At 34.4% G+C, this 20,943-nt stretch overlaps 1 protein-coding gene across 1 annotated transcript; it reads left to right on the plus strand.

Annotated features, from left to right (window-relative positions):
• The first annotated feature begins 653 nt into the window (after positions 1-653).
• On the plus strand, positions 654-8,371 carry LOC105043944 (uncharacterized). Its single transcript, XM_010921672.4, is given in 10 exon segments — positions 654-879; positions 2,219-2,335; positions 2,872-3,065; positions 3,149-3,254; positions 3,381-3,528; positions 3,671-3,807; positions 6,795-6,961; positions 7,814-7,880; positions 7,883-7,984; positions 7,987-8,371. Coding segments are annotated over 10 exon segments (1,218 nt in total). The 5' UTR covers positions 654-818; the 3' UTR covers positions 8,106-8,371.
• The last annotated feature ends 12,572 nt before the right edge of the window (positions 8,372-20,943 follow it).

A 20,943-nucleotide genomic window follows, 5' to 3' on the forward strand; every position in this document is an offset into this window, starting at 1 on the left:
AACTACTTGTATCTCAAAAATTATTTGCTTTGAAGTCTTCTAGCTTATACATTAAGTGATCAAAAAATACATCTAATTTAATTTTATTTAGACTATTCAATTTTTGACTACTTGATGCATATGCTAAGGATCTTCAAATCATATGATTTTTTGTATGCAAGTAGTTTTGAGATAGTAGATCACATTCAACAACTTAGGTCATTGATGTAGAATCTCTATTATACAGTTTTGATCTAATCGGATCTGAGTCCAAATTTGATCGATCTGATTCTAGTCTAATTTTCACTTTTACTCCCTCTCTATATATATAATTACTTAGTGGGCCGCAATAAGTTGGACGTGGACAACAAAATATTTTGGCCAAGATAAATTTTTTGTGCACTGTGTGTGCAGTGCGCGATTTTGTGCACCACATGCAATGCTTGGATGCGTGCACCATGCGGTTATTGGCTCATGCACCGCTGTCCGGTCTTATCCGTAAGCCAATCACCATACGTGGCGCATGCATTTCGCACCATGCATGGGGTCAGATAATTTTTTTTTTCGTACCACTGTTGGGCTCTGTGCGTGAGCCAACCACCACGATGCACAAAATTTTCTCTTTTAGCCAATATTATCTGGATCCCTCAAAAGGGTTACTCTCCGAATCCAGCCTGATGCACTGACGTAAATGATCGAGTTGGGCCGCCTCTAGCCGGGTCAAAGCGGGCCGGCCTTTTGGTGATGAATCGACAGGCGCTGCATCGAAATGAAAACCCCGAAGCCTCCTTCGTCATTTGCCGAAAGAGGTGGCCGGGGGATCGATTACCTCGAGAAGGATGGAGAATAGTCGAAGTCCCAAGCTGAAGATCGGCATCATCCATCCCGATCTCGGAATCGGTCTGTCTTTCCTCCATCTTTCTCTCTTCGTTCATCTCTTCTTATGCAGCACGAAACCTTGTATTTTCTTGAGACATTACCTAATCGATTGATTTGTAAGCCGGAGATCTTGAGATTTTTGATGCTTTGGCCAAGGCTACTTGTTTGTCTGCTTTCTGTTATGTTGCCGTTTCCCGTTATATCTTTAGTTCAATCCATCGGTTCGGTGGTTTTGGGACCCTGTCTGAATCTGGGTTTCTCTATGGTGGTGTGTTAATTAACTCTGACGTATAAAGAACTATGGATTTTTGGCTTGGTATTTGCTTATGATTTACTGGCACCCTCTAATCTATTCAGTTGGTTGTCTGGACAATAAATCGTGCGGTGTTCTTAGGTTTCTGTCTGTTTGATCCATTTTCCTTTCCATTCTTTTCTCATTTATATTTTGAAGGATTAAGACTCTCAGAGGGATCATCAAGCCGGTATATTTTATAGGATGGACATGGAAATGAAAGATATGACTTCCTGGTATAGCCTTTGATGCATAAGGAAATCTTCTCTAACGATTCCTGCTCATTGCTTGCACATATGATCGTATATTTCTTGAAAATTTCTTCTATTGAGCCTCAATATCATGCTTCGATAGCGAAAAGGTCCTACGTGCATAATTACTATATCTATATGATATAAATCTATTGCACACATCCTTCCAATTTTTTCAAGTTTTCCTGGTAAAATTAATGCTTCGGAATCTTTTCTTCCGTCTTTCCTTCTCTTTTGCTGCCCCTTAAACTTTGGTTGCCCTTACTACTCAGCAACTGTTCTAGCTTAAAGTTCTGTGCATTCACAGTATCAATAATGACATGATAACAGAATTGTAAAAGAAACTCCTACATGGAGAGGTTCCCAACATTATCTCTTGGTATAAAGGGGGTTAAGAATGCAATACGTCATCTTCTAGCTACTCAGAGTTTCATTCATTATAAAGAAGTGATCCTCCTGGTTACTTGATTAGCATGTTCATGATGATATTCTTTCAGAAGTAGATGAAGATCCCATCTCATGTGCAAAACTATTTCTCTTTCTTATTTTCTAGAAAATACATTTTCCATAAGGAGTTGACTACTAACTGAAAAGCCCAAGACATATTGTGTGGTGGAGAAGGAAGCAAAGAAAGAATAGATTTAAGTATAGATTGAATTCACTTGCAGGATCTGTCATTGCTTTAGTTATAACATGATCAAATTCCACTTCTTTTATTTTTGCTACTAAATTTCCATTGTTGTCATTGTCGTTATCATCATCACTATAGTGATCTTCCATGCCTAATTTAATTTTTATCTTTAATATTTGTGTGTAGGTGGGGCTGAAAGGTTGATTGTTGATGCGGCAGTTGAACTTGCATCCCGTGGACACAAAGTTCATGTTTTCACAGCACATCATGACAAAAATCGGTGTTTTGAGGAGACTGTTGCTGGTGAGGATCTTGTTGTTTAATTAGTAAGAATGGAGAACTTTCGATGTCCAAATTATATAATTATCTTTCTTTTTATTTTATTATTAGTACTACATCCAAATATATTTCAGCAGGGGTAGCCACATGGTATAACTTTATGTTAGTGTTTAACATTGGAGTGCAATAATATCAAATGAGAGTCTGCATATGATAAAACATCATCTGTCTACCATTGTGTATTAACTCTTTTTGGATAAGTATGCTAAAAGTATTATTGCTAAGATAAGACTACATACATGTCTAAATCTCTCTCCTTATTTCTTTTTCCTTCCTTCTCTATCTGAATGTGTGGCTATTTAAAGGATGTGCGCAACTAGCTCGTTTGCACATAGGTGTCTCCTCTAACTTAACTGTATTCTTCTTTTGTATTTGTTTGCAAATTCTTTCTCTAGGAGACATTTGATATAAGCCTGTACAATATGTGCTCTGATTATTGCCATTGTGCAATAGGTGTTAAGTCAATATGTCGTGATACCATGCTTCATGTGTTTGTCCAGGTCCTTTTCCAGTTACAGTATATGGTGGCTTCCTACCTCGCCATATTTTCTACCATTTTCATGCTGTATGTGCATATCTTCGTTGTATGTTTGTTGCCCTCTGTGTCCTTTTCTTGTGGCCCTCATTCGACATTATATTGGCAGACCAAGTTTCTGTTGTCATTCCCCTGATGAAAATAAGAAGGTCAATGAAGGTATTTTTCTTGGTTATATTATTTATTTGAAGTTTGTATATGTTGTTGCACTGTGGTGCATATTTCACCTTACTCCTTGTCAGATAATATTCTACTGCCATTTTCCGGATTTGGTGCTTGCACAACATACAACTGCACTTCGGAGGACATACCGCAAACCAGTTGACATGATTGAGGAGGCAACTACTGGTCTTGTCCCTTGCAATTTTTATGTTTGTTAGTGTGTTTGTGTATGTGTGTGTACTGTCATGCATTTGGTTCCATGGATTGCTATCACTTGTTCATCTTCTCACCTTGTGATTCATGATCTTGAAGGTATGGCAGATGTGATTCTAGTGAACAGCAGATTCACTGCATTGACATTTGCCTCCACATTCCAGAGGCTTCATTTAAGAGGAATTCAACCTGCAATTCTTTATCCTGCAGTCAATGTGGAACAGTTTGATGGACCTTGCAATTATAAGTAACCGACATGCTTGTATAGATCTTTTAATCTAATTTGTTCAATGTGATTCTAGCATGCCACAAGGAAATACAGTCTTTAAATTGTGAAATATTGCCTTGTAAGTGTTATAGAGTCTTACACTCTGTCCTGCATTGTTCAGGTTAAATTTCCTTTCGATTAACCGTTTTGAAAGAAAAAAGAACCTCCAGTTGGCAATCTCAGCATTTGCATTGCTTCATTCCTTTGAGAGTACCCTTCCCGATAATAGTTTGTCCGAGGCTACCTTGACAATAGCAGGTGATTATTCTTGCATGTTGTTGTCATGTTTTTTTGGTGTTGTCCTCTTTTCAGGTTTTTATCCATTAATGTTTATTAGATATTTAGATAAGATATGGGCATTACAAGAATGGCATGACATATTTAATTAAAAGCAAAGAAACTTGTAATGTTATGCAAGATATGAGGGGGCAGAATTCCTTAGAAGCTTTTGGGAAACGAGATTTTGAAGGTGGGTGATTGAGTGAAAAATCTACAAGGCCTTAAGCTAGGTCAAGTTTTGAAATATGTGTAAATTTCAGTGAATTTTACATAAATGAGGACCACAGTGCAGATATGTAATAATCGTCTGTTAGACATGTTATGCATTTTTTTAATGCATGTTTTTATGGTATACCATTAATTTCTCGGTATTATAATTGTCAAGAGTTAGTGCAATCACACACTATTGGATGCTTTAATTATCACTAAGTCTGCTGTGCCATATGTGGTATTGTTTTGTCATTGTTGGTTCGTGTTGTTTTATGGCTCTTGTAGTCATCTGAATGTTATTGCAGCTATTTCAGCACCCATCTGGTTGTTTTCCATGCTTTCTTTCCCTTCTTGCACTACTGAAATTATATTCAATATTTTCACAAAAATTTTGATTAGATCAACTACAGTTTATGGTGCAAGGCACCTGAGAGGAAGAGACTAATACAGGCTTCCTGGCTTCCTGGTCGCCTTATTTCCAACCATAACCTGGACAACCCTGCTCTTCATCAACCTCTCGAACAATCTCATTCATCAAGTAGAAGTGGTAATGTGTATACTTAATATGGTACAAACAGATGCATTACTATCTTTAAAAAATTGTTACCACAAGGGCGACAAGATTAAGAAATTAGTGATAGATCTCCTGTCACGGGTTGTGCATCCATTATAACAAATCATGCATACCCATTCATCTGCATCATCTTAAAAGGGTTGGGTGCCTGGGTGGTCTACTACATTTATCTTACCTTGGAAATGACCATAATCATTGTTAACAAAGGTTTGAGGATTGAGGCAGTTGTACTTGTTGGAATATGATCAGTGACACAGTGAGGTTGATGTCTTACAAAATACCTATTCAGATCCTTGGTTGTGCTTGTTGCAGTCTTTATGATGGCTCATGTGGAAGACTTTTAATTTAGTAGGTTAAATTGACTCATATGCCTAACCAAATGAAGCAAAAAAACCACCTCCCTATCTCCACCCCCTCCAAAAGAAAAATCACACACATGCAGACATGCACAGCGAAAAGAAAAGTCTCTTGGTTCAGCCCTCATAGGACCATTAACTGAGAGCATGGTAGATGATGAGAATAAGAGGGAGAAGTGGTTGATTCTGAATTCCCGAGATCACTCTCAGCTTGTGCACCAATTATTGGTACTATCATCATCGTCTGCTTGCTAATTGTCCTGTTTGATTTTCCTCTCTGTTGTCATGTTCTAATTTTATTGCAGCAGCATGAAAGAGCATGCATACACCTTGTCTTTTACCCACCTATGATCTCCATAAGACAAGTCCCTTTGGGCATCATCTCTTCCAACTTTATAACTTGAATTGGAATGTTATGACAGCAAACAATAAGCCTAGTGCAACTTATTGTAATTCATTAGGGCAACAACCTGAAACATGGGTGTGCATGTGTGTATGCCGAACTCTACAGAGACTGCTAATATATACAATTGAATCACAGTGTAGTCCTTACATAGACTTTAACACGTATGCACGTGTTTGCCTTGTGGGGAGGAATAAGAAACACCGAGTGATGTATGTCTTTATGAAGAAGTCAGCAAATTGCTGTATAGAAGCATGCACGAAGGTGAGCATTCTTACAAGATGTTGACAATAAGGTGGAGTGACAGTCAATCTCCAGGTTTTTAATATATGTGTGTGTGTGTGTGTGTGTGTGTGTGTGTCTATATATATATATATATATTTATATATTTATATATTTATATATTTATATATATTGTATGTATGTATATGTATGTGTGATAATATTTGGTTCTTAGCACTCTGAAGAACACTCCAATTTTCTTAATAGAAGGGGGTGGTTGTGTTGAGAGAGACACCCATATAGGTAAGAAGGTAGTGAAGGGAGCCCCATCACTGAAACCACCCTGGACTGACACTCTTCTTCAATATTCAAGTGAGAAGCAATGCCTAGCTTCTTTGCCTTCCATCAGTTAAGGTGAATAGCCAATAATGAATCAATAATCCATTACATCACTAAAATTATCAGCATGCAGATGGTCAGGAGGAACTGTGTGATTGCTATCAAGGACCTCCTTTATAATATGTTGTGATGCCTTCCTTGGCTCTTCATCCTCATGAAAACCCTTATAAGTTAAATTTTAGAAATTTGATGCAGTGGGGAGGCAGGTTTAGCAGGTGGCAACCTTCACCGCTGCGGACTTGTCTAGGAGTGGAAAAGGAGGCTCCTCAATAATGAACCCCAATTTGTGGGGATAGTTACCTTCACAATTTTTTCTTAATCTCTTTGCATTCAAAACTATATACTTTTATGTTTCAACCATTCACCAACTCAGATGCCTCTTGCAGGTCAATTTCAACTTCCCTCAGAAATTGTTTTCTGAGGGATTGTTTGGGTGAGAGTATGACTGGTTTCTGGGTCTACCAATCCTATGGATCTGTGTGATATATTGTGTTAAAATATCAGCTGATGACCTAATACATGGCTTTTTAGGTGTGCAGTGGGATGAGTTTTGTAAAGTCTCCTCCAATGACGGATTTTCAACTGAAGCATTTCTTTTTTATTCATAAAACCTTATCATATTACTCTAGGTAAACAAATTGGGGATTATCTTGTAAAATAACTATCTTCTCAACAGACACTAACCATAAAAACTTTGACTAGATTTGTGAATGTTATGCATACTGAAATAGTCTCCGCATTGTTTCCACCATTATCCTTCTTGGTTATACATGATGTTTGGTTTGCGTCCTTGTTGCTTCAGGTGGCTTTGATAAACGCCTCAAGGAAAATGTTGAGTACCTAGAGGAACTTAAAAGGTTGGCAGAAAATGAAGGAGTGTTGGAACGGGTTAGATTTATCACATCCTGCTCAACAGCAGAAAGAAATGCACTTCTCTCCCAATGTATATGTGTGTTGTATACCCCAAAGGTAATTCTGACTATACATTCTTCTTTACAACTTTCTTACACTAGAAAGTGTATTTACATTTGTACCAAAAAAAAAAAAAAAGAAAAAGAAAAGAAAAGTGTATTCACATAATCACATGACACTACTGCTGTTGCTGCTACTATCATCATCATCATCATCATTGTTGTTGTTATTATGTTATTATTAATTATTTCTGGCAAAATGCAATTCACATTAGGTTATCGCTGTATTTACTATTTTATTCTATCCTTTGTTGGGAAGATTGCTATATTTGGGTGAGTGTCTTGATTCTTTAGGGTCACATTCTGTGGTATTATATCTCAAACCCCTTTTCTTCATGGTTTGAAATTGGTCTTTCACGACATATGAATTTTCTTCTGCTATGTTTTTCCCAGATGTCAACTTGTCACTGATATGTTTGAACTTGTTACTAATATATTTGAAGTTACTCGGTAGCAGGTATACAATGTAAGCCTTGCTAAAAAGCAACTTATTTAAGATGAATCCTTCATTGCTTTTTGATTCATTGGCTCATTGGGACATCATTTGATGAAAGGACAACCAATTAGTAGGAACTCCATTTAATGAGTCAATGTTATTGACACTTAACAATTAGGGTTCCCTCTATGATGATGGAGCAGAAGTCCATTAATCAGAAAATTATATTTGGTCATCTAATTCTTGGGCTGTGGCCTGTTGAACCAATGGATTGCTTTAGGGATAATGTATAACAATCTAGGATTATGTTTCCTTTTACATTATATTTCTTATATAAGCCCTAAACTTTGTTCATCAATCCTTAAAACATTGTGTCCTTAAAATAGAATTGGTCTTTTCTTTATATTTATGCAGGATGAACACTTTGGCATTGTCCCACTGGAAGCAATGGCAGCACAGAAGCCTGTAATTGCATGCAACAGCGGGGGCCTGTAGAGACAATTAAACATGGAGTTACTGGTTTTCTCTGCGATCCCACCCCTCTGAAATTCTCACAGGCTATGTCCATGCTTGTAAGTGATCCTGAATGGCAGTAAGGATGGGTAAGGAGGCGCGGAGCCATGTCAAACAGAAGTTCTCTACCAAGACCTTTGGAGAACAGCTAAACCATTACGTCCTTGATGCTTTCCATCAGAGAATAGAGTAAGCAAGAATTGTAATACCATTCGGAAACGGAACCATCCATAGTTTGAACTCAGTTTGCTTCATTGAAGACGGTCCAGTTTGGTGCAACTACTTTGTCACCCTAATTTTACAAGTGTTACATTCTTGAGATCCAATTATACCATTCTAAGCTGATATTTTCTTTGGGTCTATGATTTCTGAAGATATAAGAACGTAGTAAACAATCATCATTGATATGAACATTGCATCCCTTCAGAAAGTGATATACGAACATCATATTCTCGCTTACTTTGGTTGTTTATCTTCCTACTTTTATGATAATGCATATGCCATGTTTACTTCCAATAGATGATTCTTTCAGGAAATTTTATGCTCGAATACAGCACTCTCGGTCCTCAGCTGTACATGTAACTGTATATGACAGATGGATACTGAAGGCCTTGAGATAATTCCAGCATGTCAAAATACTGGATATTTGTGAATTGAACGCCAAAGCAAGACATTATCTGTTCTTTCTTCAAGTTGGTAGCATTCTTACACATCACAGGATATCATTCATGTCATCGGTCACAGTTATAATAGGGAGTTTATTTGTGCATGGTGTTTCTTTGTGTCACAGGCATGTGGTTTTGGTCTATTATCCAAACGAGATCAGCTACACTGGAGCCTTGATGGTTATGTTTATCACAACTATCTCTGCGGTGCACTGTATTGAATTAATTACCTGATGAGAAAAATTAGTTGGTAGGCTGGTCATTTCACTTTGACACTCTGGAATGCAACTGTAATTAATGTTCAGATGCTAGCACTGGGATGTGTTCATCCAACTTGGATGCCTTCTTCCATTTCCAATCTCTGTATTAGGAGGGCATCTCACAACAGAAGATCCCAAACTATGAATGACTTAACGATGCTCAGAGATGGTCCCATCAAGGAAGTTTAGCCTACCATGATCAATGCAGTCCACCTGGTTATGGTCCCTCTGTTTAGTGCCTAGCCGATAAAATATGGTCCGGGTCGGTCTACACATGATGAATTTAAGATATTCTATTAGACAGCTCATGCCAGTATAAAGAGAAGCTTATTGCTTGCTATTCCAATGCTAGGTAAAGATACTGACAGGTAAACTATACGTTGGATAGTTCTCATGCAAGCTGCAGTAGAAAGGGATGCCTGTTTCCTGTAGAAAGCTGCAAAAACTGTTCTATTTCATGCTTGCAGAATCCTATTGTGGTCTGTCTATAGGCGTACCTATGAAAAAGTTAGCATCTCATGTGCTTCTGAATTTTGTGCTGAAATTTGGTTATGTCATGGAATCACACTTCTTCCCCGACAGTGATAAGCATCTCTTTCCTAATGTGTAACCAATGGGAATAATATTCATGGTAGAGTCCGCTATCTAAGCAGTGGGTACTTAAGAGATTTCAATCATGACTATTGAATTTTTGGGAGTTTCTTTTGACAAATATTATTGATACGTGAATGAGCCCAAGCTTTGTTCAAAAAGAAATGGTGCTGGCTACTGCTGGAATGATTATACTCCAAAATCGTTTCTATAATACTACAAAATCGTTTCTAATCAAAGGGAATTATGTAAAACTTTGTAATCGGGAGAGCAGCGTATAAATGACTTGGAATTTCAAGGCTGCAGATGCCACTTGGAATAGTTCAAAAAAAAGACAGATTGATTTCTAAAACGCGTTTTGGACGCAGTCCAGGTAGCAAAGTCCACAAGGTATACTGGACGCTTAATTTTGCCACTTATGTTGCTCCATTTCCTTTTCATAGGGACTCAAGTTCTTCCTGTCAACCCATCTTGACCACTCTTTATGTGTTGTTACCATCTGCCTTTATCACACGAGGAAAGACAGAAAGACATATTTCTACCAAAAAAAAAAAAATGGCAGCAAGACATATGGATCATAGATGGATGGATGTGTTGCTTGGTTAATACTAGGCATTGGTTTAGAAATTTCCATATATATATATATATATATATATAGAGAGAGAGAGAGAGAGAGAGGTGAAGCTAGAATTAGGTTGATCGGATTTAAATTCAGATCCGGACAGATCAAAACTCTAAAATAGATATCCTATTTCAATGATCCAAATCATTGAATGTGATTTACTATCTCAAAACTACTTTCACACAAAAATCATATAATTTGAAAACCCTAACCTATACATGAGTCATAAAAATTGGACAACCTGAATAAAATTGAATTAGATGTATTTGTTGATCACTTAATGCACAGGCTAGGAGACTTTAAATCATATGATTTTTAGTGTGAAGTATTTTTGGATAGTAGATCACATCCAATGGCTGGATCATCGATGTAGGATTTCATTATCCAGTTTTGATCTGATCAGATCTCACTTGAATCCGATCGACGTTACTAAGTCTATATATATATATATATATATATATATATATATAAAGAGACTCAGCTATGCAATTTTTTCGATCCTAATATTTGGGAGTGTATCATCCAAGACTTGAATAACGGTTAAATAAAGAGATGTATTAACAAAAAATATGAGAGATTTTTAGTTTATGATATAATATAATATTATATATAATATATTATGAATCATCCAAGAATCAAATCTATAACTTTGTCTACTAAACTGAGGGGTGTAACTCCTGAAATAAGTCCATGTTCACAATCATAAATCCAGTGAATTTTAGGAGGGCTGGTTTATTCAGAATTTTTAAAGTTTTTTGGATATTCATTCAGAATTAGGTTGAAAATTTTATAGGAGTCAAGCCTATTGGCCTATCCCTCACATGTTTTAAGGAGTTATTTAGATCTCAGCCCATTCCTAGTTTTTGGGTTAAAAAAATCTTCTTTTTTTTTTCCTTCCATGGGATCTGGACTGGAAAGTGTTGGTTGATAAGCCATGCTTAAATAGATGGCTTAAATTTTGATAAAATTTTCAGTCCAACTCTACAGTAATATCCAAATAGACACTTAATATCTATTTGTACCCAGCTGTTCGGCAATATCTAGCCCTATAACGCGCACAGATACGCCTCAGAGTACGCAGCATTTTAGGTTTGCTGCCCCTTAAAACACCTGGGGCTCGGGGGTGACAACAAGGCATGGAAGTCGACACGTGCAAGCACCCATATGAAGTCAATAGCTCGTGCCAATTATTTTAACATAATTTTGATGTCGAAAGTAAATTTATAAATATATATAAATTAAAATGGAGATATTGCGTTAGCAATTAATGCCTCGGTCCATCATGTGTCTTCAGCAATATCCGCCACATATGCGGCCAAAAAAAAACACGTCTTCCCATCTGTTTCAATCGGATGGAGGCTTGGAGCGGCTTGAGTTTAAGGTTTCAATCAGATGGGAGGCTTGGAGCGCTCGAACAGAAAAGTTTAGACAGTTGTTTGGGTTTTAAACTGGTATTTCGGAGTTTCAATCGAATGGGAGGCTTAGAGCGCTCGGACTAGAAAGCACGGTGGCTTGGGTTTTGAGTTGAATATTTATATAAAAGGTCTAAAAGGAATGAATATATTATTAAATAATTTAAAAATAAATAAAATATGATCGACCATCCAAAATTTGGACTCAAATTCTCCCATCCTCCACAATATATATATATATATATATATATATATATATATATATATATATATATATATATATATATATATATAAAATTAGATTTTGGTAGCAGGCATTCGAAAGATAAATCTAAAATCCATCCTAAATTCGAATAGATGTTGATTTGTTATTCCAAATCTATCCTAAACTCTATAATATATTGCTAAATAGATCCTATTTAGATTCGAATTAGATCAAAATTTGGATCAAGTCAGAAATTGAAAAAACCCGTCTAACTGCTATGCTAAGTAATAAGTATAATAAATATCTCAATAAAAACATCAAAATATATACTAATTAATTTTTATTCTTAACAATTAATATTTTTTTAATATTTTACAGGAAAAATGATTGTCAATGCAAAGAGTCCGATTCGCAGGTTAAAAAGAAAATTGAAGAAATCGGACTCAAAACGGATCCCGAATGGAAATCCAAAACAAGCACAAATCCAAATCAAATTGGGCTAAAAACAATCCAAATTAACTCAAAAATCAAGCCCAACTGGCATTTAGTTCATCATGGACCAACCGGTTGGTCCATCGATGGTCCATAGCAGCAGTCGCTTGAGTCTATACACCAGCACGTGATCGGACGTTGCCATCAAGTTTCACATGCGATCGAACGGCCAGGATCATGCAATCCCATATCCAGTGATGGTGGCCCACTTTTGGCGCGATCCGACAGTGAGAATCTTCCAAGCACTCGATCCAATAGTTGAGGTGGTTCTCGACTGAAGAAAGAAGTTTGGGGTGAGTTTTTGTGCCATCCGATAGACGAGAATTGATCTTGGGATAGATACCACGACGAGGAATGATTCCGACTATTATGGACTATTTTGAGGCGGGATTTGGGTAGTGTGATGATGATCGGATGGCAGGCATGGGTTAAAAATTTGATAATGATTAAAAGTCCGAATTTAACTCAGTTTAAACCCAAAATTTGTTTATAAAAGAGCGACTGCGGCAATAGAAGCAGGAGGCAGCCACTGAAGTTCTTTTTCTTTTTTTTTTTTAGTTTTAGGATTTGAGAGAAGGGAGATGGGAAAAGAAAAAGATTACTTTAGAAAGAGGAGGTATTGTGACAAAATCTCAAATCTTTTAGAAGATGTATTTAGAAACTATGTTTGGCTAAGATGCAGTCTGTATGAGAATACAGTTGTCCTTACATCGATCTCTGTAGTTGTTTCTATTCTTTGTAATTAAATAAATATTTTCAATTTTTTTTTTATATTTGATTTCTAAATAAATTATTTAAAATGAGATGATTATGATCTTACAAGATATGGTCGATGCTCAGCATTGATAATTAATTCAAAATTTTATATTCAATAATCTGTTAGGATCTGTGTAAATTAATCGTTAGATAGCCTATACTTATGGGACGGACCATATCTTGATAAGATATGATTTGTACTCGCAAGATAGCCTATATCAGGGATTAGATTGTAAGATTTCTAATCAATTATGAATTTTGATTGCTTAGATTAGAACAAATATCGAATCTATGTTTATGATTATCTGAAAATCTGAAGATATCTTTTTATCATATATATCTTTTAATTTCATTTTGATTTAAATTGATTAATTTTAATTAAAATATTATCAATTCTAAAGAATCAAATTTTTCTTTTGCTTTGTTAATTACATCTCAGCCTTCTATCTCCGTGAATACGATTCCAACTCATCTGTCTATAAAAGTTGATTAGGTTTACTTTTGACCGCCTACACAGCGATCACTAAGTCCACCAGTATCAATGCAAGATTGATCTATTGCACTTTTGATCCATATATTATATTTTAATATATTTATTTGCATTAGATTTTTTAGATAGTTTTAATAATTTATGTTTAAGTACGTAAAATATTTAATTTATTACTATAAAAATTTAAAAAAAATAAAATATTAAATTATTATATTTATTTTTTAAATTTTTTAAAAAATATTTTAAAAATATATATGAGATGGAGAAAAAAAAAATAGATAAAAAAAATTACACTCAATGCAACGTGTGGGGCGATAAGCCAGTTTATAACTTAGGGAGCGGAAGCAAATTTCTGGCGGGTGCAGTGCGCCAGCATTGGAAGCAAGCATGGTCCTACGCGCTTTCATGGCACGGTTCCGCGCCATCGATGAGAGCCCATGCTCTCGTCACCCGCCTCGGAATCCGCACACATGGTTAGCACGTGTCAGAGACTACGACAAACGGGTCTCCAACTCGAGATAACGAACGGATGGGCTTCCATGGTTCATTCACCTCGACGTTGTAAAAGTTTGTGTGAAATGGCCAAAAAGATCGGTAGATTCGGTCGTGGCGGGTTCTTCCTTTACTACCTTCACAGACATGTGCATGGCCACTACAGAACTAGCAAATTTTCAATTATGTTCACAATTAATCCACACCCCAAATTATTTTAAGGTGATGTTTAGGTGCCATTGTTTGTGATTTCACGTTAAATGATCGCCCTAAATTTGTTCTATGTAGAATTCTTCTGTGTGTGGGTGGAGGGAGAGGGGAGTTTTTTTCTTTTTAATGTAAGGTGATCTACTGGTTTTAATGCTATTCTGTTTGTAGTGATTGTGTTCAGCTTTTGAAATAATGAAAAGCTACAGTAGTGGTATAACATGTGCAGATGTTCTATCCTTAAATTTAAATAATGTACAGATGATATCATTATAACATGATATATATATATATATAAAGAACGGCTAAAACAATATCTTGAAAATAAGTGGTGGAAGCACAACTTTTATGACTGTTATTGATGCACCATGGTATTGGCTGGCAGTATTATGGACCCAAGCCTAGAGTATCATAATGGCTACTGTAACCATCATAATTTTTTTGAGAAAACATCATAATTGCCTTGTTTTGGTGCAATATATGCAGATAGTTTAATAACTTGTATGGTCAACGATATGTGATAAGATCACCTCACAAATTCTTGAGGGATCAACCAATGCCTCTGGGTGAACTCAGATCAAGATGACCCACAAGAATCTTATACTTTGATAACATGATGTTTCTAAAACACATTTCATTAATGGATTCACAGATGCACCAAAATAAAGGCGCAGGTAATGGAGCACATAAATGAATTCGATGGTTAACCACGGATGGCATAATTGCCAAGATTAAACGTGATGGCCATGATTGAGTAGGTGTACTGTGGCATACGGATTACAAATCATATCGGCCCCTCTCAATCCTGACCGATACGGACGGTCGTGCTCGGCAAACAAGCTCTTTCTGGTCCCTTTGTGGATTGGAGAGGATTAGAACTCTTATTTCCCTCTCAAGCTCTCAAGGCATCACAAAGTCAATTTGCTTCATTGTAATCATTCACCTTTAATAAAACTTACAGCATGTTGCACACCGTTAAAATCCTTTGTTCTTTCATAACCAACAACCCTTTTATTGTTTATTTTTGGGGATACACAAGCCTTTGTTCTTCCCTTTTTTTTTTTTTTTTTCTTTTGTAAAATGCCATGAAAAATATGTTTTTATCCAAAAAAATGCAGGGATTTTAATGCTTGCTTAGACGATGAGCAATTATCATTGGTATTATGAAAGGTATTTCACCTAAATTTGAGAGACTTAGTTCTGTTTAGCTAAACTTTTAGAGTGTCAGAAAATACTTTCTAGCTTCAGAAAATGTTTTAGTAGGACTACAAATAGTCGGATTGACCCGTGATCCGATCTAGATCGACCCGTTTAGATTCATCCAATATGTTTTAAAGGACCCATGGGGTCGGGTCTGCTTTTAAAATTGAATCTGTTCAACTTTTCAGGTCGGATCTGGGTTTACTGAATTTAAACCTGATCCGATCTGAATTCAATATTGGATCAATATTAAATCATAGAGCAAATAGAGTGGGATTATACATGATCTGATCTGATCCAAATGATTCAATGGGATAAAATTTTTGATCATGGACTCGATCCGATCTTCTATTGGGTTAGGTCTGGGTCCAACATTAGGACCGATTAAAAATCGGGTCGGATCGATCGGGGTCACTCATGACTCGATCCGACCCGACCCATTTGCACCCCTACGCTTTAGGATGGTACAGTGATGTTTGATAAAAATTCGAAAAGTTGTTTTGACTTTGTTAAAAAGCTGAAAAGATCTATTTGAAAAAAGCTGTATTTTAAAGCTTTTCCTTAAAAGTACTTTTTGGCTAATATAAAAAAGTTATTTTGATTTAAATAAATTTTTTAATGACATAAATACCTACTAACAAATCTCATAATCATATCATATTATATTATTATATTTTAAATATAATATAATATAATAATAAATTAATATTATGATATATTATAAATATATAATATAATCTATTATAATATGATTATATTATTAAAATATAATTTGATATAACAATATTTATTAATACTATAATATTATTATATTATATTATATTACATTATATGATAATAATATTATATAATAAAATAATATTTTAAAATATAATAATATTTACGATATAGATATATAATATAATCTATTGTAATATTTTATATTATAATGATACAATATAACATAATAATATTTTAATAATAATATATATATTATATTATATTATAATCTATTATTACATTAGACTATAACTAATATATTATATTACATTATAAATTATATTATAATTATAATTATATTATATTATATTATAATATTATATTATATTATATGATAATAATATTATATAGTATAATAATATTTTAATATAATATAATATATTATATTATATTATATTATTCTCTACTATATAATGCTATGCAATATCTTTTATTATCATTTTATTATACCAAAAGTATTTTTTTATTTTAGTTACCAAATATATGTTAAAGTTCTAAGGTATTTTATAAATGTGGTTACCAAATAGCAAATAGCTTTTTGTAAAAACTCTACTTTCAAAAGCTCTACTTCTAAAAGATTTAAAAGCTTTACTACCAACCACAATCCCAAATAGAGTCTTACTGGTTAGATTTATATAAGACAGGATTGCTGAACATAGCATATTAGGGGTTAGAGAAAGGTTTATGACTTTTTCTTAAATAGCATGAGTACAGCTAATTGATCGTATTTACTTTTGAATTAGTACATATTTTATCTAACACATCAAACATCATCTTTCTCAACATGCTCTACGGAGGTGTTCTCCACACACTAATCAAAAACTGGTCTATTATAGTGAGAAGTTGTAATTGGTTGCCAAATAGTAGGGTTTGGGTTATATCTTTCATGCGAAAAAATGATTGATCTTTTTTCGTGACATCAACCGTTAGATCATATTTTATTTCAAAGCATCCAAATCTCTTTCTTCATCTATCTATGTGGATCTTAAAGCTGATATTGCGCAATCCAATTATTGACATTGCAAAAGAAGGTAAATCGTTCTTTCATACGTAAAATACGGTCTGAACCCCAAATAGCAGGACAAATGTCAAAGAAATACATTGCATCTTCTGACAGAATCTTCAAAAATTGAAACCACACAGTTCGCCATTTTTATGTCGGATTCTGTGAAGCAATGTAGAATGGCCCACGACCCACAGTGCAGTGGACTTTGTTAGTAACATACATGAAAGAGAATGTAACGCAGTTTCATAAATAATCCAAATGGTGGACTAGTCATGAACATTGCGTACATTAATCAACGACCACCATATCCTGATCCAAAATATGGAGTTATTATTCAAAACATTAAGTAAGGTTGTTGGTGCCAGAGAATTAGAGATCACAGGCATGACAGCTATTGCATTTATCATCAAAGAAAGCATGTTTGCATGTCATCAATACAGCTAATATATCCTTGTTTCCCGAAATGATCAGCTCCATTCATTTTGACCTCTCTTGCATGATAAATTAAGAATATCTAATCATTCAATGACACAATAGCATTTTTTAGTAAGTGTGGTTTAAAAAGAAACTTACCAGGAGAAAAGAGCTAAGTGTTCATGTATGTCTATGTGTATCTATATATGTCTTAGTTGGAGGGACGACAATACCAACATCCATAGCTACAACCTTACTGTTACTGAAGGTATGCTATCGAGGACTATTGTTTAGCTGGCTATAATTCACTTCCTTCAAGTCTTCATGTATAACTGGGTACTCTTGAGGGGATCTTGAAGTCATAGTCATGCGACAACCATAACTTGGATGGTCGTCTAATTCTAACCAAGCTATATAATTTGCTAAAACTTAAATATAGAATAACTTTGCATATCTGCTTTTATGATCCACACATGACTAACCAGATAATAATGTTGGACATGAATTCTTCAGTTAGGGCTTCAATGTGGAGACTAATTGTCTGCATCCCATGCCTTTGGACAAATATCACAGTTCCACAACATACGTACACCAAGCAATAAAAGAAAAATATGGGCATTCCTACAGAAAGAGTAAAGTAGATTAAAATCTGCTCAATGATTCAATGGGCTTCTAGAATACGAAATATACACTATAAATGAAAGGGAGGAAAGGGCGAGTAATATATAAAGATTTATAGAGAGAGAGAGAGGGTGGGGACCCATCCATACAAATGATTAACAAAGTCTAGGTGTTTCGAGATGCACCACCCAAGAATTGATTTTATTTTGTTTTGTTTCTTTTATTTACTCTTTTCTGTTGAAGCTTTCTCTGGCTTTGATTCTTTCTAATTTTGCTTTTGTTTTTTTCTGCTTTTTTTTCCCTCACTGCTAAAGCTTTCTTAAGCTTCAGTTATTTGCATTTTTGTTTAAATTATAATAAAGGAGTGATTTTCCCTTCTATTTTATTTACAAAGATGAACCTAGAATCTTTGGCTTTACTAAGAAGAAAGGTGCAACTACCGCTATAAGTCTTAGTTCACCGTAACAGATGTTTTTTAACTTGCTCATTTATACCTCATGATTTCTGAAGATTCAGCCATGGTGGCCAACATTTGTTATAGATTCATGGTTCAGATAACATATTTTAACTCAATATATTAAGAAAAATTAGGACAGAGTTGGCTGGTTGGGAACTTGAGAGAGAGAGGGGTGATGGAACTTTATTTTTAATTCACTCTCACAGCACAGCGTTTCTGTGTACTTGCAGGCATGCTAGGGTAAAGATGTATGATAATGTCCTAAAGGCTAACAATTATCGTTCATGGAAAGAATTTCAAAGTAATTTAAGGAAAAAGGTTGAAGAATTCAAGAAATTCTTGGTAGTTTTCTTAATGACAGTATACTTAAAAATCTAATAGTATACATGCAAATATGCAATACATGTGGTTTGTTTAAGGCTTAAGGTGAAGGGTTTCTGAAGAATGATTGTGATTCTATCAATTATGATTATTTGGAATGTTTTACTAAAAGAACAGTATGTTTTTTAGGAGGGAAGTGAGACCTTGTGAGAGCATGAGAACATACACCATTTTTAAGGGATACTCTTTTGTTAATTAACAATTAGGCGCTTGCAATGCAGAGTGAAGGGGGAAAAAAAAAAGGGAAGAACAAGCAAAAGAGTCCAATCTGCTTAAGAGCCAAATATAATAGTCTAATCTATTTGGGAATCAAATCAGAGGAAGATATGCATAAAATCCAATTTATTTAGGAATTTCATAAAAAAAGATTTGATCAAATTATAAGAGGAGGAGATGGTGAGCCTGCTAGCTAATGGTGAGAAAATTATTGAAGAAACATACTTCTAAGACAAAAAAGAGAGATATTCTCAATATAAAAGAAATTAACAAATAGAATAAAAAATTAAGGTTCGATATTAATCATAATTATCTAGTTGATGTTTTTTACTATTTTGAATAGAAAAATTCTTTTTTTTTTTTGAATGATGTGATAATTTTTTATTGGACGTTTCAAGATACACGTAGTAGAGAAGAGATATATTCTCAATATAAAAAATTAACAAATAGAATCAAAAAAAAAATATTTTTATATGCACTATATATTTGTATTTCTATCATGACATGGATGGATGGGCCCCCGACCACACCAACAAAATCAATTTCCACATTGAAAGTTCACTTCCAAATGTTGTTCTTTGTTCCAAATTAAGCTCCACCATTGGAGTTCTTAAAAAGGGAGAAGGTTAAAAGAATCCGGGTATATAAGGCTTTAAGTTGGGAATCCAACTAATAAAAAGCACTTTTTGTTAAAAAAAAAGACTTATAAGGAGCGCAGACTGTTGGACCACAAAGAAAAAATGTAGGCTGTGGAATTTGTCTAGGAGCATTTAGAAGCTTCTGACTAGTTAGATTAATGCAACCTGACATATTATCACATGGAACTACATTCATTAATAAAAAATATCTTACAAGTTAGTTGTTTTAATGTCCTTAGAGAACAACGGGATTGGAATTTATTGATATAATTATTCTTGTAATGTACAATCCAGAACATAGTATTGTTAGGTGGAACATTTTATGTGATAAGCTTTACAAAACTGCCAATATATCCTTTTCTTTTTCATTGATATGATATCAATTTGGTCTAGAAAAAAAAAAAAAAAATCCAGTAGATTTGTCAGAGTACAGACATAAGCTATTCCATTAGATTTGTCATATTAAATGATGTACCAACATCTTTCTTTGGTGCAATTTAATTTTTGAATTTGTTATGGCAAGGCTTTTTTTTAGTGTCCAGAAGCAAATCTAATACTGACATGCAGTAAATTTCAATATAATATTATATGATCCAAATAGATTGATCTTGGAACTCTAGTTATTGGTGACAATTTATGATATAATCCATAAACAACTTGCTTTGAGCAGATTTGGATTTGATATAAATAGTTTAGATCATAAATAAATTAATTATTTATTAAATAAACTAAATTCAGGTCAAAACTTTTAATCCATTTAATAATTGAATTATATCATAATCTGATCCATATAACTTATTTAAGATTCATTTAACCTAGTTTTAAAATCTAATCCATTTGTCCTATTTAACCCAACATATGTAATTTTTTTATTTGTTTAGATCTATTTAATCCGATATATAGAAACTCAATTAATCCATTAATTTGGTTCCACATATTCAATAATCGGATTATTATGTAGGTGAAGCTGGATTATGTGTTTAATAAGCTAGTTGATTTATATTCAAATTTTTGATATATTTAATAATTAGATTGAATTTGAATTGATAAATTTTTGAATGCGCATCAAATCTGATCTAGCTGCCACCCTAACACTACTGCAAGATTAATTGTCCGTTCCTCTCAAACTTGTGTTTATCTAGGTTTG

This window comes from Elaeis guineensis, chromosome 4 (assembly GCF_000442705.2).
Source record: "Elaeis guineensis isolate ETL-2024a chromosome 4, EG11, whole genome shotgun sequence".
In the NCBI taxonomy this organism is placed as follows: domain Eukaryota; kingdom Viridiplantae; phylum Streptophyta; class Magnoliopsida; order Arecales; family Arecaceae; genus Elaeis; species Elaeis guineensis.